This window comes from Chiloscyllium plagiosum, unplaced genomic scaffold, assembly GCF_037043375.1.
Source record: "Chiloscyllium plagiosum isolate Xiang-an unplaced genomic scaffold, Cpla_swu_hap1 HiC_scaffold_5, whole genome shotgun sequence".
Classification (NCBI taxonomy): Eukaryota; Metazoa; Chordata; class Chondrichthyes; order Orectolobiformes; family Hemiscylliidae; genus Chiloscyllium; species Chiloscyllium plagiosum.
This window is the reverse complement of record NW_028270143.1, coordinates 131612312-131635530: the sequence shown is the minus strand read 5'-3', so window position 1 is coordinate 131635530 and position 23219 is coordinate 131612312. Positions and strand designations below refer to the sequence as shown.

At 50.0% G+C, this 23219-nt stretch overlaps 1 protein-coding gene across 1 annotated transcript in view; it reads left to right on the top strand.

Annotated features, from left to right (window-relative positions):
• The window catches only part of LOC122550345 (NFX1-type zinc finger-containing protein 1-like), a 39686-nt gene extending 23234 nt beyond the window's left edge, over positions 1-16452 (top strand). Inside the window, exons 10-14 of the mRNA XM_087987674.1 lie at positions 4418-4572; positions 8111-8256; positions 10765-10875; positions 12746-12841; positions 13673-16452. Coding sequence (XP_087843800.1) covers positions 4418-4572; positions 8111-8256; positions 10765-10875; positions 12746-12841; positions 13673-15877 — 2713 coding nt within the window. The 3' untranslated portion in view covers positions 15878-16452. The remainder of the gene's footprint in view (positions 1-4417; positions 4573-8110; positions 8257-10764; positions 10876-12745; positions 12842-13672) is intronic.
• Positions 16453-23219: the final 6767 nt, after the last annotated feature.

Here is a 23219-nt window from a genome sequence, read left to right as displayed (position 1 = left end):
ACAAGGTAGGTGGATCAGTCTCTGAATTGTTTGTGGTGAGCAGATAGTTGAACATTGCAGTGGAGGTTACCTGAGTTTGAATAAATGGCTTCACAATCCTTGGTCTTGCAGGCTGGTTGAGAGTCTGTTTCTCTAGTTCCTTTTGACTGTGATTGAATTCCGATGTTCGGAATGTGAGAGTCCTTCTGTTGTCCTGTTTGCCTTTTATCTAGCTGCTACCTGACTTCTAGTACTCAGAGTGAGGAGTCTCCTTTACCTGCAATACAGAGGTGACGAGGGGATAGTTCTTTGTGACCTTCAGAACACGCTAACGCTTGAACTCGGGTTGGAGTGTGAGAAAATATTCAGTCCCACTAGTGTCGGACTGTCTTTTTAACCCCGTCCTTTTGTACTCTTCAAATAGAAGAACACAAAATGCGTCTGTGGTTTGGGACATCGTCTACACAGGATGTCTCGCTGTTGAGCAGAACCTGTCAGCCCCTTATTGTCTTTGGGATCGTGAAAGATCTCAGAGCAGAATGCTTGAAGTTTCTTCAGGTGGTACATTCCATCAGGTCCACACCCAGACTGTGTAGGCTAGCCACAGAATTGACACCAGCAGTCCCCTCTGTAACAGTCTGCTTTTTAAAACCATATTTTGGAATTCAGGACTACACATGGCTATGGTATTTCTAGGTTTGGACCCTTCGTTGTAACAGAAGACTCTCCAACTGAGAAGGGTTCAGGAAGATTTCTCAAAAGAGCAGCTCACTTGTGTTGGTTGATGGGCTAAGGATGAGATAGATCCTGCCTGGTGTTCTGTCTTCCTTGCCAGGCAGTGCCAATCCATTGAGAGGATAAGTTGACTGGTTGCACATCATCACATGCCCAAGCCACATCTACACCAGCTGCACTCCCTGTGGTCCTACCATTGGCCATCTGATCTGCCTGTCAGGTAACCGAGACTGTCACATCAAGCTAATTCATTTGCTGATTGGACAATTCTTAACAGTCAGGCAAACATCTACGCAGCTTCGATGTTTTGACAAGTACTGAACAGAAAGGTTCAAAGGAAACTTTTCTAGCAGCCAGCATTTTAGTTTGCCTGTCTCGCTCTCTCTGCCTGACCTTTCTCTTGCGTTTGGGCTCAGTCATGAACTGGAGCTATTCCATGAATTCCTGCAGAAATTTACCAAAGATCCTCAGACAGCACCTTCCAAACCCACAACCACTTCCATCTAGAAAGACAGGGCAGCAAATACATGGGAATACCACCACCTGCAAGTTACCCTCCAAGCCACTCGCCATCCTGACTTGGAAATATATCACCGCTCCTTCAGTGTCGCTGGGTCAAAATCCTGGAACTCCCTCCCTAAGGTATTGTGGGTCAACCTACAGCACATGGACTCCAGCGGTTCAAGAGGCAGCTCACCCCCACCTTCTCAAGGGGCATCTAGGGATGGTCAATAAATGCTGGGTCCAGCTAGAAACACCCACATTCCACAAATGAGTAAATAAATAAAGTCTTCAGGACAACCCAACAATTTCTGACAGGGCCTCATTTTAATATTGATCCTGAAAGATGCCATTACTTGATGGTGCAGCATTTGGGTAAGGGGACAGTGTAGAGGGAGCTTTATTCTGTCTCTAATCCCATGCTGTCTCTGTCCAAGGAGTTTTTGATGGTGGACAGTGTAGAGGGAGCTTTACTCTTTGGCTTAACCCCATTCTGTCCCTTTCCTGGGAATGCCTATCTTGGAAAGCGGGCCGTACCAGACCTTCTGTTGGGGAATGTCACTGAACAGGTGATTGAAGTTTCAGTGGGGGAGCATTTTAGGAACAGTGATCATAATTCCTTAAATTTTAAGAAGGTTAAGGATAAGGCTAAGACTAGTCCTTGGGTGAAAGTACTAAATTAGGGGAAGGCTAATTCCAACCATATTAGGCCAGAACTGGAGAAATTAGATTGGGGTCGGCTGTTTGAGGGTAAATCCCCATCTGACACGTGAGAGTTTTTTAGAGGCCAGTTGATCAGAGTTCAGGACCAGCATGCTCCTGTTGGAGTTGGAAAAGAAAGAAAGTATTAGGAATCCTAGTGATGTTGAAAGTTTAGTCACAATAAAAGGAATTATTTGTAAGGTTTAGGAAACTGAAATCAGGCAAGGTCCTTGAGGAGTGTAAAGGAAGCAGCAAAGATTTTAAACAAGGAATTAGTTGGGCAAACAGGAGCCGTGAAATGTCCTTGGCAAGTAGGAGTGAGGAGAATCCCAAGGCATTTTATTGGTATATTTTGAGCAAAAGGCAGCGAGGGAAAGGGTAGGTCCACACTGGGACAAAGGAGGGAATTTGGGTGGAGCCAGACGGAGTGAGTGAGGTCTTTAATGAGTACTTCACATTGGTATTCACCAAGGAGAGGGAGATGGTAAGGTTAGGGAGCGGTATGCTGATATTCCTGGGGCATGCCAACATTAAGAAGGAGAAGTATTCAGTGTCTTTAAAAGCATTAAGGTAGTTAAGTCTGAGGGGCTGATGGGATCTATCCCAGGGTACTGAGGGTGACAAGGGAGGAGATTGCTGAGGCCTTGCTAGAGATCTTTGTATCCTCTTTAGCTACAGGCAAGGCCCCAGAAAACTGGAGAATAACCAATGTTGTCCCTTTGTTTGAAGGGCATCAGGGATAATCCAGGAAATTATAGGCCGGTGAGCCTTACGTCTGAGGTAGGGAATTGATTGGAGACGATTCTCAGGGACAGGATTTACTAGAAGTTAGAGGCCGGTGAACCTTACGTCTGAGGTAGGGAGATTATTGGAGACGATTCTCAGGGGCAGGATTTACTCGCATTTGGAATAGAATGGACTTATTATGGACAGTCAGCATGACTTTGTACAGGGGAGGGGTTGTTTCACAAATTTCATGGGGTTTTTTGGTGAATGTGATTGAGGGTAGGGCAGTGGGTGTTGTCTACATGGACTTTACTAAAGCATTTGACAAGGTCGCTCATGGTAGGTTGGTCCAGAGGATTAAGTCACATGGGATCCTCGGTGAGTTGGGAAGTTGGAAACAAAATTAGGTTGGTCATAGAAGACAGAGGGTAGTGGTGGAAGGGCATCTGTCTGATTGGAAATCGGAGATCAGTAAATTTGCGGATAACACAAAAATTGGAGGCGTCGTGGATAGTGAGACAGGTTGTCAGAGGATACAGTAGGAAATAGATCAGTGTGATACAAGTGTGAGGTGATGCATTTTGGGAGGTCACAGGCAAAAGGTAAGTATATGGTAAATGGCAGGATCCTGAGGAGCATTGACACAGAGGGGTCTAGGGTTGCAAGGCCATAGCTCCCTGAAAGTGGTAACACAACAGGATAAAGTGGGAAAGGCAGCGTAAGGCATGTTCCATCAGTCAGGGCATTGAGGATAAAGGTTGGCGAATTATGCCGCAGCTGTATCAAACTTAAGTTAGGCCACAGTGGAATGTTGTGCACGATTCTTGAGGTCACACTATCGGAAGGACGTGGAGGCTTTGGAGAGGGAGCAAAAGGAAGTTTACCAGGATGTTGCCGAGACTGGAGTGTATTAGCTGTAAGGAGAGGTTGGACAAAGCTGGATTGTTTTCTCTAGAGTGTCAGAGGCTGAGGGGTGACCTGATAGAAGTGTTTAAAATTATGAGAGGCATTGATAGGGTGGATATTGGGAGTTTTTTTCCCAGGGTGGTAATGTCAGAATCTAGGAGGCATAGGTTTAAGGTCACAGGGGGAAGGTTTAAAGGAGATGTGCGAGACATGTTTTATACCGAGAGTGTTCGGTGCCTGGAATGTGGCAGGGACGATGGTAGAAACCGATTTAATTGCAACAATTAAGAGGCATTTAGACAGAGACATGACCAGGCAGGACATCGAGGGATATGGACCATGTGCTGGCAGATGGGATTAGTTTGAGAATGGGATCATAGTTGACACCGACATGGTGTGCCAGAGGGCTTGTTCCTGTGCTGTACTACTCTAGATTAGATTACTTACAGTGTGGAAACAGGCCCTTCGGCCCAACAAGTCCACACCGCCCCGCCGAAGCGCAACCCACCCATACTCCTACATCTACCCCGTCACCTAACACTACGGACAATTTAGCATGGCCAATTCACCTGACCTGCACATCTTTGTGACTGTGGGAGGAAACCCACGCAGACACAGGGAGAATGTGCAAACTCCACACAGTCAGTCGCCTGAGGCTGGAATTGAACCCGGGTCTCTGGCGCTGTGAAGCAGCAGTGCTAACCACTGTGCCACCGTGGTGCCCACACTCTATGTTGTGTAACCCCTGTCCTGGGATTGTTTGATACATTTTTGTCCCACACCAACAGCAGTGAGCAATATGATAGTCCTGTCAGTGAAAGATGATAATGAAAGCGTCCGGGTTGAGAGTGGAGCTGTATTTTTGTAGGAAATGGAGAATGGCCTACCAGGAGAAGCTCCAAGCCTCCATCAATAAACATGTCAACTTGTACGAAGAGAAGACACAGGAACTGTCTGAGCTGATGGTGGAGGAGGATGCAATGCTGCTGAAAACTGCTGACGTGATTTCCATGACAACCACAGGTACCCATTTAACATTGAGTTACGTTTTGGGAAAGATCAACATCCAAGAGATAATCCGGATCATCTGCGGTCCAGTGACAAGAAATGATTGCGCTTCCATCAAACTGTTCCACACTGTCGGGAGGTTTAAAACAGTGTTAAACAGTGGTTCAGCAGCCAATCTGCACACAACACGCTCCCACCACCAGATAACAAACTTGGTTTGTTTTGGTGATGGTCACACATGCCAATTAGGAACTTATGATATTTCACCCTCATGTGAGGGGGCAAAGACAGCTTGTTTGTATTCTAAAACAGCATCTTTGACTGACAGTGCGGCGCTCCCTCAGCGATGACCCTCTGACAGTGCGGCGCTCCCTCAGCGATGACCCTCTGACAGTGCGGCGCTCCCTCAGCGATGACCCTCTGACAGTGCGGCGCTCCCTCAGCGATGACCCTCTGACAGTGCGGCGCTCCCTCAGCGATGACCCTCTGACAGTGCGGCGCTCCCTCAGCACTGACCCTCTGACAGTGCGGCGCTCCCTCAGCACTGACCCTCTGACAGTGCGGCGCTCCCTCAGCAGTGACCCTCTGACAGTGCGGCGCTCCCTCAGCACTGACCCTCTGACAGTGTGGCGCTCCCTCAGCACTGACCCTCTGACAGTGCGGCGCTCCCTCAGCACTGACCCTCTGACAGTGCGGCGCTCCCTCAGCACTGACCCTCTGACAGTGCGGCGCTCCCTCAGCACTGACCCTCTGACAGTGTGACGCTCCCTCAGCACTGACCCTCTGACAGTGCGGCGCTCCCTCAGCACTGACCCTCTGACAGTGCGGAGTTCCCTCAGCACTGACCCTCTGACAGTGCGGAGCTCCCTCAGCACTGACCCTCTGACAGTGCGGAGCTCCCTCAGCACTGACCCTCTGACAGTGCGGAGCTCCCTCAGCACTGACCCTCTGACAGTGCGGCTCCCTCAGCACTGACCCTCTGACAGTGCGGAGCTCCCTCAGCACTGACATTCTGACAGTGCGGCACTCCCTCAGCACTGACCTTCCAACAGTATGGCGCTCCCTCAGCACTGACACTCTGACAGTGCGGAGCTCCCTCAGCACTGACCCTCTGACAGTGCGGAGCTCCCTCAGCACTGACCCTGTGACAGTGTGGAGCTCCCTGAGCACTGACATTCTGACAGTGCGGCACTCCCTCAGCACTGACCTTCCAACAGTATGGCGCTCCCTCAGCACTGACCCTCTGACAGTGCGGAGCTCCCTCAGCACTGACCCTCTGACAGTGCGGAGCTCCCTCAGCACTGACCCTGTGACAGTGCGGCACTCCCTCAGCACTGACCCTCTGACAGTGCGGCACTCTCTCAGCACTGACCTTCCAACAGTATGGCGCTCCCTCAGCACTGACACTCTGACAGTGCGGCACTCCCTCAGCACTGACCTTCCAACAGTATGGCGCTCCCTCAGAACTGACCCTCCGATGTTGCGGCATTCCCTCTGTGCTGACCCTCCGACAGTGCGGCGCTCCCTCAGCGCTGACCTTCCGACAATGTGGCGCTCCCTCAGAACTGATCCTGACAGTGTGGTTCTCCCTCAGCACTGACCATCTGACAGTGCGGCTCTCCCTCAGTGCTGACCCTCAGTGCGACACTCCCTCAGCGCTGACCGTCCGACAGTGCGGCACTCCCTCAATGCTGACCCTCTGACAGTGCAGCACTGACCCTCAGTGCGACATTCCCTCAGCGCTGACCCTCCGACAGTGCGACATTCCCTCAGTGCTGACCCTCTGACAGTGCGGCGCGCTCTCAGTGTTTGAATCACTCTGGGACTGAAAGGCTGGGGGAATGTTAAGTAGAGTCAGTTGTATCATTCAGTTAACATGGGCTCCTACCAACATGCCGGTGAGGCCCTCTGCTCTCAGAACAACATTGGCTTCGAGCTAAGCAACCCCTCTAGTTGCTTGAAATTTTCATCCTTACTTTCAAATCCCTGTGTAGCATTGCCGCTCCTGATCTCCGTGATCTCCACCAGTCCAAACAACCTCTCGATATATCTGTGCTGTTCTAATTCCCGTCTCTCTTGAGCATCCTCATTTTAATTGTTTCTCCATCTGTGGCTGCGCCTTCAGTTGTGTGGGCCCCAAATTCTGAAACTCTTGCCCTATACCACGCTCTACCTCACTGTCCTCCTTTTAAGATGCTTCTTGGATCAAGATTTTGGTCACCTCTCCTTATAACCCTTTATCATATTGTCGCATTTTATTTTGTGGTGCTCCTGTGACACATCTAGAACATAGAACATTACAGCACAGTACAGGCCCTTCGGCCCTCAATGTTGCGCCAGCCTGTCATACTAATCTGAAGCTCATCCCACCTACACTTTTCCATGTACGTCCATATGCTTGTCCAATGACGACTTAAAGTTGGCGAATCTACTACCGTTGCAGGCAAAACATTCCATACCCTTACTACTGTCTGAGTAAAGAAACTACCTCTGACATCTGTCCTATATCTATCACCCCTCAATTTAAAGCTATGCCCCCTCGTGCTCACTGTCCCCATACTTGGAAAAAGGCTCTCCCTGTCCACCCTATCTAACCCTCTGATTATCTTGTATGTCTCTATTAAGTCACCTTTCAACCACCTTCTCTCTAATGAAAACAGCCTCCAGTCCCTCAGCCTTTCCATGTAAGACCTTCCCTCCATACCAGGCAACATCCTAGGAAATCTCCTCTGCACCCTTTCCAAAGCTAACATCCTTCTTATAATGTGGGGACCAGAACTGTACACAGTACTCCAAGTACAAATCTACATCTAAATGGGATGTGGGCATTGCTGAGTGGCCAATGTTTATTCTCACCCCTAGTTGCCCTTGCAATGTGGTGGTGAGCTGAAAATGTGTTGCTGGAAAAGCGCAGCAGGTCAGGCAGCATCCAAGGAACAGGAGAATCGACGTTTCGGGCATAAGCCCTTCTTCAGGAATGAGGAAAGTGTGTCCAGCAGGCTAATACACACTTTCCTTATTCCTGAAGAAGGGCTTATGCCCGAAACGTCGATTCTCCTGCTCCTTGGATGCTGCCTGACCTGCTGCGCTTTTCCAGCAACACATTTTCAGCTCTGATCTCCAGCATCTGCAGACCTCACTTTCTCCTCAATGTGGCGGTGAGCTGCCTTCCTGAACCACTGCAGTCCATGTGGTATCAGGACCCCCACACGGTGCTGGTTAGGGAGGGACCCAGCAGCACTGTATGTTACCGAACAGTCAATTTGGAAATGTATCATTGTTCCTTCGAGAAAATGTGGCAAAAACTTGGGCCGGTGGTTTGGGGAAGAGAAACGAAAGTTGACGTTTTGAGTCCAGAACGACTCTTCTTTGGAACTATTCTGTGGGAGCTTGCTGGAACGGAGTGACCTGCCAGATCATTGTGGATGGCCAATTTACAGTTAACCGCAATGAGTTATAATATATTAAAGGTGCTACACCAATGAAGGTTGTTGTTCCCTCCTGGCCTGTGCGTGTGCCCAGGGCCTTACGTTGTGTTTTCCCTGATTTGCAGGAGCTGCCAAGTACCGGGCCCTGCTGCAGAAGGTTGAACCCCGGATTGTCCTGGTTGAAGGCGCGGCTGAGGTGTTGGAGGCTCATGTGGTGACCGCGCTGACTCCATCTTGTCAACACCTCATCATGATCGGTGATTACAAGCAGGTAAAGGCCATTGTCCTGTCTCATTGGAATCCAGTGAGTTTTGCTTGCACCCTCATTGGGATCTAGTGTTTGCTGGGATCAAAACACATTTTTCTCAGTGGGACCCAGTGACATATTCCTGACACTGTCATTGGGATGTAGTGGGAAATTCCTTATGCTCTTGTTGGGATCCAGTGGGACATTCCTTACACTCTCGCTGGGATCCTTCCTCTGTCCGAGAGAAGGGAGGTCACAATTTACATCAGTGTTCTGTGGGAAGCTGAGAAAAGGGTCATGTTGTGGAAGCTTTTCATTGTGTACTCCTCAGGACTCTGTGCAAGAAATACCAACATAAAGGGGAAACAACATTGAGACAGTATGAAAGGACGTGCTGATTCTGATCGGTAGTGATGTTTCCATGGAGTGAGCACAAGTTAATGATGATTTGTTAACTGCCAGGCTGTGTTTAAATTTAAACCAGGCAGATTAACTCTGATGGGTCAAGACATTGCTCTGAGAAATTATCCAGCGAATTACTGTCTTCTATTATCTCCTATGACACTATATTCACGGAAAGAAAATTCCTGAATGAACCGTTGTCCATGGGAAAGGCTCTGGGTGCAGGTGGACGAACTCTCTGTCACAGAGATCAGTAGATTCTTGTGAATAATGTGATATTGAAGGATACAGGGAGAAGAGAAGCAAATGGGATTAAGATCAGCCATGTTCCCACTAGCAGCCTCATAGGCCGGCTTATTCCTCATTGTCTTATGCTTCCCACCATCATTGTAAAATGAAAAGATATTTGGAATTTAATGTCAGATGAACTTTATTCAAGGAACATCTTAACCTGTGGCTTTGTCATGCTGCGAGGGCCATGTGACAATGCATCACTTCCTTTGGTATCTCACACAGTTGGGCGTAACCCTTTGCGTAACATTACACAGGGATATGTGCATGGTGCAGAAGGAGGCCATTCAGCCCATTATTGCTGTGCCAGCTCTCAGAAGGGGCAACCATCCTGGTAAACCTCTTTTGCACCCTCTCCAAAACCTTCACATCTTCCTGTAGTTTGGGGAGCAGAACTGCATACAATACTCCAAATGTGGCCTATTAAAAGTTTTACACAGCCAACCTTTATACCCACAGCCCCGACCGATGAAGGCAAACGTGCCGTACAACTTATTTACCACCTTTATCCACTGGTGTTTCAATTTTCAGGGAGTCATGGACTTGCATCCTAAGATCCCTCTGTATATCAATACTCCTGCAATTTACTGTATGTTGGCCTTCATAGTGAGAGGATTTGAGTACAGGAACAAGGACGTCTTGCTGCAATGATCCAGGGTATTGGTGAGGCCACCCCGTGCAGTTTTGTTCTCCTCTAAGGGAGGATGCTCTTGCTGTAGAGGGAGTCTGGTGAAAGTTTGCCAGGTTGACTCCTGCAATGGCAGGGCTGACATATGAGGGGAGGTAGAGTCGGTTGGAGTTTAGAGGAATGGGGGTGGGGTGGGGGATTCCCATAGAAACCTATAAAATTCTAACAGGATACGACAGGTTAGGCGCAGGAAGGGATGTTCCGGATGATGGAGTCCATAATCAGAGGTCATTGTTTATGGATAAGGGGTAAACCAATTAGAACTGAGCTGAGGAGAAATGTCTGCACCCGGGCAGCCTGTGGAATTCTCTGGCACAGGAGGTGGTTGAGGCCAGAATGTTCAGGGAGGAGGTAGATATAGCTCTTGTGACTGAGGGGATCGTGGGATATGGCGGAGGGGAGGGCAGGAGTCAGATCTGGAGCTGCGTGGTCATTTTGAATTGTGGAGCAGGCTTGAGGGGCTGAATGGCCTCCTCCTGCTCCTACCTTTCATGTTTCAGTGGGTTCCAGAGGGGCCATCCACACTCTAAGGGGTTCCCTCGGACAACGCCTGCTGCTTGTGCATATGGCTGAACACTGACCAGGACAGGAAATGTCACCTTTCCTTTTTAACTGTTTCAGCTTCCCTCAGGGCATTGTGGGTCTACCTAAAGGACATGGCTGCAGCAGCTCAATACGGCTCACCCCCACCTACTCAAGGGGCAACTGGGGATGGGAAATAAATGCTGGGCCCAGCCAGTCACCCCCATGTCCCAGGAGTGAATGAATATAAAACACTTGTGGTGTTGCTGGCTAGATCAGCGGGTATTGCCTGTCCCTAGTTGCCCTTGAGAAGATGGGAGTGAGCTGTCTCCGTGACCTACTATAGTAATTGCAGCAATTTCCATGCAGTTAAGTGGGACAGGAATGAGAAGGGGAGATGGTGCTGTAGTCAATGTTTCTGGGACTAGTAATCCACAGACTAATGCTCTGAAAGTGGCTAGATTCAAAGAATGAATGAGTGCAGTTTATAACTCTGCAATTGAAAGCTAGTCTTTGTATTGGTGATCGTGAAACGATCGTTGGCTGTTGAATCTCTCTGATGAGCAGAGGCCCCTTTGCACAGGGCTCCCTCCACATCACACTCTCCCCTGTTATTCTATCTCTTACAGCTTAGGCCGAAGTTAACAGATCACACTGTGGCCTCTCAGTACCATCTGGACGTGTCACTGTTTGAGCGAATGATCAAAAACAAGATTCCGTACGTGAGGCTGAGTCAGCAGGTACGAGGGCAAGACTCCCGGATCGTCAGGAGCTGAGCTCTGCTCGCATGTCATAGAGTCATAGAGTCAAAGAGATGTACAGCATGGGAACAGACCCTTCGGTCCAACCAGTCCATGCCGACCAGATATCCCAACCCAATCTAGTCCCACCTGCCAGCACCCGGCCCATATCCCTCCAAACCCTTCCTATTCATATAACCATCCAAATGCCTCTTAAATGTTGCAATTGTACCAGCCTCCACCACATCCTCTGGCAGCTCATTCCAAACACATACCACCCTCTGCATGAAAAAGTTGCCCCTTAGGTTTCTTTTATATCTTTCCCTCTCACCCTAAACCTATGCCCTCTAGTTCTGGACTCCCTGACCCCAGGGAAAATACTTTGTCTATTAATCCTATCCAAACCCCTCATAACTTTGTAAACCTCTATAAGGTCACCCCTCAGCCTCCGACGCTCCAGGGAAAACAGCCCCAGCCTGTTCAGCCTCTCCCTGTAGCTCAGATCCTCCAACCCTGGCAACATCCTTGTAAATCTTTTCTGAACCCTTTCAAGTTTCACAACATCTTTCCGATAGGAAGGAGACCAGAATTGCACGCAATATTCCAACAGTGGCCTAACCAATGTCCTGTACAGCTGCAACATGACCTCCCAACTCCTGTACTCAATACTCTGAACAATAAAGGAAAGCATACCAAATGCCTTCTTCACTATCCTATCTACCTGCGACTCCACTTTAAAGGAGCTATGAACCTGCACTCCAAGGTCTCTTTGTTCAGCAACACTCCCTAGGACCTTACCATTAAGTGTATAAGTCCTGCTAAGATTTGCTTTCCCAAAATGCAGCACCTTGCATTTATCTGAATTAAACTCCATCTGCCACTTCTCAGCCCATTGGCCCATCTGGTCCAGATCCTGTTGTAATCTGAGGTAACCCTCTTCACTGTCCACTACACCTCCAATTTTGGTGTCATCCGCAAACTTACTAACTGTACCTCTTATGCTCGCATCCGAATCATTTATGTAAATAATGAAAAGTAGAGGACCCAGCACCGATCCTTGTGGCACTCCACTGGTCACAGGCCTCCAATCTGAAAAACAACCCCCCACCACCACCCTCTGTCTTCTACCTTTGAGCCCGTTCTGTATCCAAATGGCTAGTTCCCCCTGTATTCTGTGAGATCTAACTTTGCTAATCAGTCTCCCACCGGGAACCTTGTCGAACGTCTTACTGAAGTCCAAATAGATCACATTTACTGCTCTGCCCTCATCAATCTTCTTTGTCACTTCTTTAAAAAACTCAATCAAGTTTGTGAGCAATTATGGAAACATGGCTCAGGGATGGGCAGGACTGACAGCTTAATGTTCCAGGATACAAATGCTACAGGAAGGGCACCCACATTGACACGTCTGCATTCGCTCATACAAACATACAATGCTCATGTGCTCACAGCCACACACATATACACACACACACACACACACACACAAATATATGTCCCATCACCAGCTAAGATGGTAGTGTTGATTGAGAAACCTCCGCATTGTTCTGTTATGAGCTGTGCTAATCCATGGTGGCTCAGTGGTTAGCACTGCTGCCTCACAGCACCAGGGACCACCCTTGGTGATTGTGCAAACTCCACATAGCCGTTATGCTTGTCCCTGGGAGGGTTTCCTCTGACAGTCCAAAGATGTGCAGGTTTGGCGGATTGGCTGCGTGGTGTCCAGAGATCTGTAGCTGAGGTGGATTAGCCATGGGAAATGTTGGGATGGGGTGGTGGGTCTGGGTGGGATGCTCGGAGTGTTGGGGTGGGCTGAATGGCCTGCTTCCACACTGAAGGGAGTCAATGATTCTTTTCCAATTGCTTCCAGCATCGAATGAGACCCGAAATCTCCCAGTTACTGGTCCCAACTTTCTACCCCAAACTCGAAGACCACAGCTCAGTGTCAGTCTATGAAGATATCAAGGTGAGAATCCCAGTGAGACCTGGCCACTGTGATGCAAAGCACTGAGACCATTTGGCCCACCATGCCTCAGCCAGCCCCTTACAGAGCTATGCAAGTAATCACTCTGCACGGAGTTTCTTTCCCATTGCCCTGTATATGAGGATAAGGGCAGCAGCTGAAGGGCAGCACTACTGCCCACACCAGTCTCTCCATTGTTCGGCTCAGGCCAGTTGGATTGCAGGTTGACCAATGGGAAAGACATGTTCATCACTGAATGTGATAGCCGCCACAGTTGAATAGTTTGCCTTTTCAGCCCAGGAGAAGGGATGGGGGATTAGGGGTTAGGTTTGGGTGGGGAAGGTTTCCTTTACTTGTTCCTGGCTGTTTGTTACCCAACCTGATTGCCCTGGAACTGAGCATCTTGTTGGACCCATTTCAGAGGGTGGCACTGCTGTGGGTCTGGAGTCACATGTAGGCGACTCCAGGTAAGGGTGATAGATTTCCTTTCCTTAAAGGACATTAGGGGACCAATGGGTTTTTACAACAATCGATCATTAACTGCATTTGAGTACCCGCAGCTGCCATGTTGAAATTTGAACCAGTGTCTCTCGAACAGAAATGGACTGCAGTGGTTCAAAAAGGCAGCTCCCCATTACCTCCTCAAGGGGCAACTGGAGACGGGCAATAAATATTGGGCCCAGCCAGTGCTGCCCATATTCCATCAATGAACGTTGGAAAAGGCACTAGCCTGAGCCTGTGGTTCACCAGATGTTACCATGACTTACTCCGTTAGTTTCAGAATGAGACTTGGGTCCTGACTCTGTGTGTGTGTCTCTCCTGATTTCTCCCCAGGGCCTGATGACAAATATCTTCTTCATTGAGCACCAGGTGGACGAGGACAAGAGCACCCAGGCCGGAGGCTACAGCAATGAACATGAGGCGCAGTTCCTGGTGGGGCTGTGCCATTACCTGCTGCAGCAGGGGTACAGGGAGGAGCAGCTGACGATCCTGACCCCTTACACAGCCCAGATGTGGAGGATCCGCAATCTGGTCCGGGAGCATGACATGGCTTCCGTCTCTGTCAAGGCCATCGATGACTTCCAGGGTGGAGAGAGCGACATTGTCCTTCTGTCGCTGGTGCGTAGTAACTGGGAGGAGGGTCCTGATCTCCCGGGGAACAAGAACCACCTGTGCGTGGCCCTCTCCAGAGCCAGGATGGGCTTCTACTGCACGGGCCACTTCCAGAGGCTGCAGCAGGGCCCTGACAGAAAGCTCTGGGAATCGCTCCTGCGGCCGCTGAAGGACAAGGGCCTGACGGGGAAAGGTCTGCCTGCTCCCTGCCCCAACCACCCAGAGCGACGCGTCATCGTGGAGACCCCAGAGGGTTTCTGGCGCTTCCCTGGCTGGACGTGCAGCGGTCCCTGCGGTGCCCGTCTGGACTGTGGCCATTACTGCCGCCGGCGCTGCCACTCTCACCGGCCGGGCCAGCGAGGGAGCCGCTGTAAGGAGCTCTGCGGCCGAGTGCTCTGCCAGAGCGGGCACCGCTGCCCCAAGCGCTGCTGGGAGCAGTGCGGGCCCTGCCAGGAGATGGTGGAGAAGGTGGTGCCAGGGTGTGGGCACACGCAGCAGGTAGAGTGCGGGGTCCCTACAGCGCCCTGCCAGCAGCCCTGCGCCAGGCTCTTAGAGTGCAGGCACCAATGCCAGCAGCGCTGCAGCGAGGACTGCAGCAAGCAGCTGTGCCCGGCAAAGTGCACGGAGACCCTGCAGTGTGGGCACCCCTGCGCGGGCACCTGCGCCGAATGCCTGCAGGGCAGGCTGCACCGAGGCTGCAGGAGGAAGTGTGGCCGGCTGCTCCTCTGCGGGCACCTGTGCAAGGCCCCCTGCGCCGAGAGCTGCCCGCCCTGCCCCCTGCCGTGCGATAACCGGTGCTGGCACAGTGTGTGCCCGGGGAGGTGCGGAGAGATCTGCGAGCCCTGCCAGCAGCCTTGCCCCTGGAGGTGCCCTCACCACCGGTGCAGCCGGCGCTGCTCCGAGGAGTGTGACCGCCCCCGGTGCAGCCTGCCTTGCGAGCGCCCGCTCCCCTGCGGGCACCCCTGCGTGGGTCTGTGCGGGGAGCCCTGCCCCTCCCTGTGCCGTACCTGCCACCGGGAGCAGCTGGGGGGCGAGCCCGGTGCCCGCTTCGTGCTACTGGAGGACTGCGGCCACATCCTGGAGGTGGGCGCCCTGGACTGCCTGATGGACGAGGGCCCGAGGCCCCTGCGTCTCGAGGCCTGCCCCAAGTGCGGGACCCCCATCCGCTGGAACGGACGCTACGCCGACGCCATCAAGAGGAGGTGGCGCGGCATCAACCGGGTGAAGAGCATCGTCCTGGGCGCTGCGGAGGAGGTGGAGGAGATGAAGAAGCAGCTGAGGGATGGTATCATCGCGGCCTCCGTTCACCAGCAGTACAAGGAGCAGAGGTACAGCATTCGCAAGAAGGTGGAGGCTTCACAGTCACTGCCAGGGCTGCAGGCCCTGGGCAGAGCTCTCTGCATCTTCCAGTTCCTGGACACTGTCCGGAAGCAGGTGAGAGCGTGCCCCCCGCACGAGCAGCTCCACTTGGACATCATGCTGACCAGAGTGGACTGCTGGCTCGATACCAAGGTGGCACCTTTCACCTGGCAGCAGCTGAACGAATGTAGGAACGAGATCGCCAGGATCTCCTGCCTGGCCGAGCTGAAGAGGCTGCAGCATCACTGGGAGGCTGAGGGAGGCGCCGAGGGGAGGGCACGGGCACTGGCGGAGACCGTTGCCCCCCTCCTCGGGGACCTGACCGGGAAACTGACGGAGGCGACAGAGCAGCGCGTGAGAGGGGCCGCGGAGGAGCTGACGCAGAGCTTCCCCTGTCCGGGGGAGCTGTGGTTCTCTGGGCCTGAGAGGCTCACGGCAATAGAGGACGTGGTGAAGCAAGACTGGTATCAGTGCCCAAAAGGCCACCTGTACGCCGTGGAAGAGTGTGGGCAGTCAGGGGACCGCGAGGAGTGTCTGGAGTGTGTGCTGGTGATGAGCGGAGAGTGAACCCCTCGAAGACAGCAATGACCCACCCCCCCCCACCCCCAATTGCTGAAGGGGCTGGCGATGCCAGTGCTTACCCTCCGTGGGGTCCGAGTCGGGGCAGTAGTCCAGGCTGACATACCCCAGTGCAGTACCGAGGGAATGCTGCCCTGTTGGAGGTGCCACCTTTTTGTAGGAGACATAATTCCATCAGCACTTTCAGCTGAATGCTAAAGATTCCACATCTACCACTTTGGCGAAGATCTGTAATGTTCTTAAATACCATCTCAACAACTATTCATCTCTTCGCTAACCTGGCTGCATCATCTCATTTATTTTGAGTTATTTTTGAGTTGTGGGCATCGTTAGCACCCATCCCTAGTTACCCACCAGAAGGGTGGGTCACCTTTCTCCAGTTGCTGTCGTTCATGTGGTTAATGTAGAGACACAGTGCTCATTTTCCCAACTCCCTGTCCAACAGCAGTGTGAAAGAAGCCGGCTGTTCGCACGAGGAATATTGGAAGTTACAGCTCGGTAGAGAATACAGGACAGATTCTACCTTCAACTGGCCTTTAATAAACAGAACTGGATCTCCACAACATTTCCTGTTATCGTCTTTGATTTTGTTGTTGCTTATGACCTCCAGTGACAAGTGAGAATATGGGTGGGGATTCTACCCATTGCTTTACATAGGAGCATGTCCCAGAACACTATCTCCTGGTTATACAATCTTAGAACCTGGCACAGAAGGAGACCAGGCAGCCTGCTGGAAGACTACACTCCCTTTCGAAAAGATCTGTCCCTGAAGTTGCGTTCTTCTGCCTGTTCACCAAGCCTTTTAACATTTCTCAGAATCACAGATTTGATTTAGCACAGAAGGAGATCTCTCGCTCTCTCTCTCTCAATCTCTCGCTCTCTCTCTCTGAATGAACATTTCACCTCCCGTCATTCTGCTGCCTTCCCCCTGTACTCTAAATAGCTCCCTAACAAATCTCCAGGGCCAACAGTCCCAAGTTCTCCAGCCAATCTGCAGCAGAATCTTATCATCCCTAAACCATCCTTTCTAATCATGTTCTTGTCCTTTCCCCTGGTGCCCCAGAATTGCATGTCATGCTCCAGCTGAGGTCTGACAAGTATTTTCTTTAGATTACTGACAGTGTGGAAACAGGCCCTTCGGCCTAACAAGTTCACACCGGCCCTCTGACGAACAATCCACCCAGACCCATTTCCCTCTGACTAATGCACCTAGCACTATGGGCAACTTAGCATGGCCAATTCACCTAACCTGCACATCTTTGGACTATAGGAGGAAACCAGAGCACCCGGAGGAAACCCATGCAAACACGACACAAAGGTTGGAGGTGTCATTGACAGTACAGAGGGCTGTTGTAGGCTGCAGCGGGACATTGACAGGATGCAGAGATGGGCTGAGAGGTGGCAGATGGAGTTCAACCTGGATAAATGCAAGGTGATGCATTTTGGAAGGTCGAATTTGAAAGCTGAGTATAGGATTAAGGATAGGATTCTTGGCAGTGTGGAGGAACAGAGGGATCTTGGTGTGCAGGTACACAGATTCCTTAAAATGGGCACCCAAGTGGACAGGGTTGTTAAGAAAGCATACGGTGTTTTGGCTTTCATTAACAGGGGGATTGAGTTTAAGAGTCGTGAGATCTTGTTGCAGCTCTATAAAACTTTGGTTAGACCGCACTTGGAATACTGCGTCCAGTTCTGGTCGCCCTATTATAGGAAAGATGTGGATGCTTTGGAGAGGGTTCAGAGGAGGTTTACCAGGATGCTGCCTGGACTGGAGGGCTTATCTTATGAAGAGGGGTTGACTGAGCTTGGACTTTTTTCTTTGGAGAAAAGGAGGAGGAGAGGGGACCTAATTGAGGTATACAAGATAATGAGAGGCATAGATGGAATTGATAGCCAGAGACTATTTCCCAGGGCAGAGATGACTAACACAAGGGGTCATAGTTTTAAGCTGGTTGGAGGAAAGCATAGAGGGGATGTCAGAGGCAGGTTCTTTACACAGAGAGTTGTGAGCTGAAAATGTGTTGCTGGAACAGCGCAGCAGGTCAGGCAGCATCCAGGGAACAGGAGAATCGACGTTTCGGGCATAAGCCTGTTCCTGAAGAAGGGCTTATGCCCGAAATGTCGATTCTCCTGTTCCCTGGATGCTGCCTGACCTGCTGCGCTGTTCCAGCAACACATTTTCAGCTCTGATCTCCAGCATCTGCAGACCCCACTTTCTCCTCCACAGAGAGTTGTGAGAACATGGAATGCGTTGCCAGCAGCAGTTGTGGAAGCAAGGTCATTGGGGACATTTAAGAGACTGTTGGACATGCATTTGGTCACAGAAATTTGAGGGTGCATACATGAGGATCAATGGTCGGCACAACATCGTGGGCTGAAGGGCCTGTTCTGTGCTGTACTGTTCTATGTTCTAACACTGAGAGAATGTGCAAACTCTTACACAGGCAGTTGCCCAAGGCAGGAATTGAACCCGGGTCCCTGGTGCTGTGAGGCAGCAGTGCTAATCACTCAGCCACCTTGCCACCCCATCTCCCTGCTCTTGTACTTTACATCCTTATGAATAAAGCTGAGGATGCCGTGTGCTTTAGCTACTGTGCTCGTAACCTGGCCTCTAATGACCAATGGACAGATACACCCAGATCCCTCCGCCCCTACGCCCCTTCAGACTGGTACCCTTTACAATAATAGAACAAGGAGAGCCACAAGGATTGGTGCTGGATCCTCTACTTTTTGTCATTTATATAAATGATTTGGATGCGAGCATAAGAGGGACAATTAGTAAGTTTGCAGATGACACCAAAATTGGCGGTGTAGTGGACAGTGAAGAGGGTTACCTCAGATTACAACAGGATCTGGACCAGATGGGCCAATGGGCTGAGAAGTGGCAGATGGAGTTTAATTCAGACAAATGCGAGGTGCTGCATTTTGGGAAAGCAAATCTTAGCAGGACTTATACACTTAATGGTAAGATCCTAGGATTGTTGCTGAACAAAGAGACCTTGGAGTGCAGATTCATAGCTCCTTGAACGTGGAGTCCCAGGTAGATAGGATAGTAAAGAAGGCATATTGTATGCTTTCCTTTATTGGTCAGAGTATTGAGTACAGGAGTTGGGAGGTCATGTTGCGGCTGTACAGGACATTGGTTAGGCCACTGTTGGAATATTGCATGCAATTCTGGTCTCCTTCCTTTCGGAATGATGATGTGAAAGGGTTCAGAAAAGATTTACAAGGATGTTGCCAGGGTTGGAGGATTTGAGCTATAGGGAGAGGCTGAACAGGCTGGGGCTGTTTTCCCTGGAGCGTCGGAGGCTGAGGGGTGACCTTATACTAGTTTACAAAATTATGAGGGGCATGGATAGGATAAATAGACAAAGTCTTTTCCGTGGGGTTGGGGAGTCCAGAACTAGAGGGCATAGGTTTAGGGTGAGGGGGAAAGATATAAAAGAGACCTAAGGGGCAACTTTTTCACGCAGAGGGTGGTACGTGTATGGAATGAGCTGCCAGAGGATGTGGTGGAGGCTGGTACAATTGCAACATTTAAGAGGCATTTGGATGGGTATATGAATAGGAAGGGTTTGGAGGGATATGGGCCGGGTGCTGGCAGGTGGGACTAGATTGGGTTGGGATATCTGGTCGGCATGGACAGGGTTGGACAGAAGGGTCTGTTTCCATGCTGTACATCTCTATGACTTTGTAAGAGTTGGCCATTCAGCCCTTCATGTGTGCTCTGCCGTTCTAATCAAGGAAGCATAACAACACCTCTACTTCCTCAGGAGGCTAAGGAAATTCAGCATGTGCATAAAGACTCTAGCCAATTTTTATAGATGCACCATAGAAAGCATCCTATCCGGATGCATCACGGCTTTGTAGCGGCAACTGCTCTGCCCAGGATTGGAAGAAACTGGTTATGATCGCAGGCCAGTCATCATGGAAGCCAACCTCCCATCCATTGACTCTGTCTCCACCTCCCGCTGCCTCAGGAAGGCAGCCAACATCATCAAAGACCCCCTCCCACCCCGGTTATAGTCTCTTCCAACCTCCTCCATCAGGCAGGAGATACAAAAGCTTAAATATGTACCAATAGCTTCTTCCCTATTGTTATTAGACTGATGAATGGACCTTTCAAGTTTAAGATTTAATGCTGATTTAATTCTCTGTGCACCTTCTCCACGGCAGTAACCTTGTACTCCTCGCTCCATTCTATGACCCTAATGCACTTTGTGTGATATGACCTGCCTAGTCTGCACACAAAAAAAGACTTTTCACTGTACCTAGATCAAAATCAATCAACCTAAGTCAAATCAAATCAGTATGATCAGGATTAGAGTCATAGAGATGTACAGCATGGAAACAGACCCTTTGGTCCAACCCGTCCATGCCGACCAGGTATACCAACCTAATCTAGTCCCACCTGCCAGCACCCAGCCCATATCCCTTCAAAACAAACCCTTCCTATTCATATACCCATCCAGATGCCTTTTAAATGTTGTTATTGTACTAGCCTCCACCACTTCCTCTGGCAGCTCATTCCACACACGCACATCCTCTGCGTGAAAACGTTGCCACTTAGGTCTCTTTTATACCTTTCCCCTCTCATCCTAAACCTACGCCCAGGGGAGATACTTTGTCTATTTATCCTACCCATGCCCCGTATGATTTTATAAACCTCTATAATGTCACCCCTCAGCCTGTGATGCTCCAGGGAAAACAGCCCTAGCCTATTCAACCTCTCCCTATAGCTCAAATCCTCCAACCCTGGCAACATCCTTGTAAATCTTTTCTGAACCCTTTCAAGTTTCACAACATTTTTCCGATAGGAAGGAGACCAGAATTGCACGCAGTATTCCAACAGTGGCCTAACCAATGTCCTGTACAGCTGCAACATGACCTCCCAACTCCTGTACTCAATACTCTTGACCAGTGGGCGGCACGGTGGCACAGTGGTTAGCACTGCTGCCTCACAGCGCCAGAGACCCGGGTTCATTTCCCGCCTCAGGCGACTGACTGTGTGGAGTTTGCACGTTCTCCCCGTGTCTGCGTGGGTTTCCTCCGGGTGCTCCGGTTTCCTCCCACAGTCCAAAGATGTGCAGGGTCAGGTGAATTGGCCATACTAAATTGCCTGTAGTGTTAGGTAAGGGGTAAATGTAGGGGTAGGGGTACGGGTGGGTTTCGCTTCGGCGGGTCGGTGTGGACTTGTTGGGCCGAAGGGCCTGTTTCCACACTGATAATCTAATCTGTAATCTAATCTAAAATAAAGGAAAGGAAAGGGTGGATATCCAAATCAGAATCCTATTTGTACTTTTCCCCCATACCCTTGGATTTCCTTCTTGAAATCTTGCAAACGGACTCCAGAATGGAAATGTTTGGAACCTGTGGCCTGCCTGTAAGCTTCCAAACCAAAAGGGAGAAAGTTTAAAGATGTGAGAGGCAGGGCTTTTGTAAGTGCCTGGAATGTGCTGCCAGTGGAGTTAGCAGAAGCAGTTAGGATAGCAACATTGAAGATGCATCTGGACAGATACATTAAAAAAAAAGCAAGGAATAATGTTTCTTGTATCATTCCATTTCACCTGGTTCCTTCCCTGATTTATGCCCTTGAGTTATCAGCTCCCTCTGTTTCATGCTTTTTAAATGTTGTGATTGTACCAGCCTTCACCACATCCTCTGGCAGCTCATTCCGTACACACACCACCCTCTGCATGAAAACGTTGCCCCTTAGGTCCCTTTTATATCTCATCCCTCTCACCCTAAACCTATGATCCTGGCAGCCCGTTCCACACACGCACATCCTCTGCGCGAAAACATTGCCCCTTAGGTCTCTTTTATATTTTTCCCCTCTCATCCTAAACCTATGCCCTTTAGTTCTGGACTCCCCCACCCCAGGAGACCTTGTCTAAAAGTCCTATCCGTGCCCCTCATGATTTTATTAACCTCTATAAGGTCACCCCTCAGCCTCCAGGGAAAACAGCCCCAGCCTATTCAGCATCTCCCTATAGCACGAATCCTCCAAACCTGGCAAAATCCTAGTAAATCTTTTCTGAACCCTTTCTGAAGAGGATTAAAAGAAATAAGTCAAGTTTAGAGAGGTGCTGGAAAAGCACAGCGGGTCAGGCAGCATCTGAGGAGCAGGAAAATTGATGTTTCAGACAAAGTTCCTTAATCAGGAATGCCCTTATTAAAAGAATACAGCCAAGAGCACTTCTTGCAACATTCCATCTGATCCCAGCTTTGTGTCAACTTGTACCACCAATCTGATTCCTTGATCTATCATTTCTTAACCAATCTGAATGGTGATAGATTGGAAAAAGGGCATTGCATCAAGGCCTGGATATCCCCACACCATTGCTGCAAACATATATTTAAAACAGAGATAAGTTCTTGATTGCCAAGGAGATCAAAGGTTATAGAAGAGGACAATACAGCACAGTACAGGCCCTTTGGCCCTCAATGTTGTGCCAATCTTTTATTTTACTCTAAGATCAAACTAACCTACATACCCTACATTTTGCTATCATCCATGTGCCTATTCAACAGCCACTTAAATGTTCCTAATGTATCTGACTCTACTACCACTGCTGGCAGTGCATTCCACACACCCACTAATCTCTGTGGTAAAAAACCTCTGACATCTCTGCTAAACCTTCCTCCAATCACCTTAGAATTAGCCATATCTGCCCTGGGTATGCCTCGCATCATCTTGTACACCTCTATCAAGTTACCTCTCATCCTTCTTCGCTCCAATGAGATAAGCCCTCGATCCCTCAACCTTTCTTCATAAGATATGCCCTCCAGTCCAGGCAGCATCCTGGTGTAAATCTCCTCTGCACCCTCTCGAAAGACTGCACATCCTTCCCATAATGAGGCAACCAGAACTGAACACAATATTCCAGGAGTGGTCTAACCAGGGCTCGATAGGGCTGCAGCATAACCCCGCAGCTCTTAAACTCAAGCCCCCTGCTCATGAAAGCCAACACACCATACACTTTACACAGGGGTGGAGGTTACAGGGAGAAAATGGAAAAATGGGGTTGAGAGACCTATCTGCCATGATTGAATGGTGGAGCAGACTTGATGGGCCGAATGGCCTAATTTGTGCTCCTATGTATTATCGTCTTATGGGGATGAGTCTGGGTGGGATGCTGTTCAGAGAGTCAGTGGAGACTTATTGGCCCAAATAGCCTGTTTCCACACTGTACAGATTCTATTGTATGTGTCACCACTGGCTCTGTCAATGGCTTGGACCCTGCACCAAGTCCAAACCAAAGCCCACAAGTGGCGGATTTGGCGGGTTGCATGCAAATCGGAAGGGCTATAGGCGGGGTCTGACCAATCA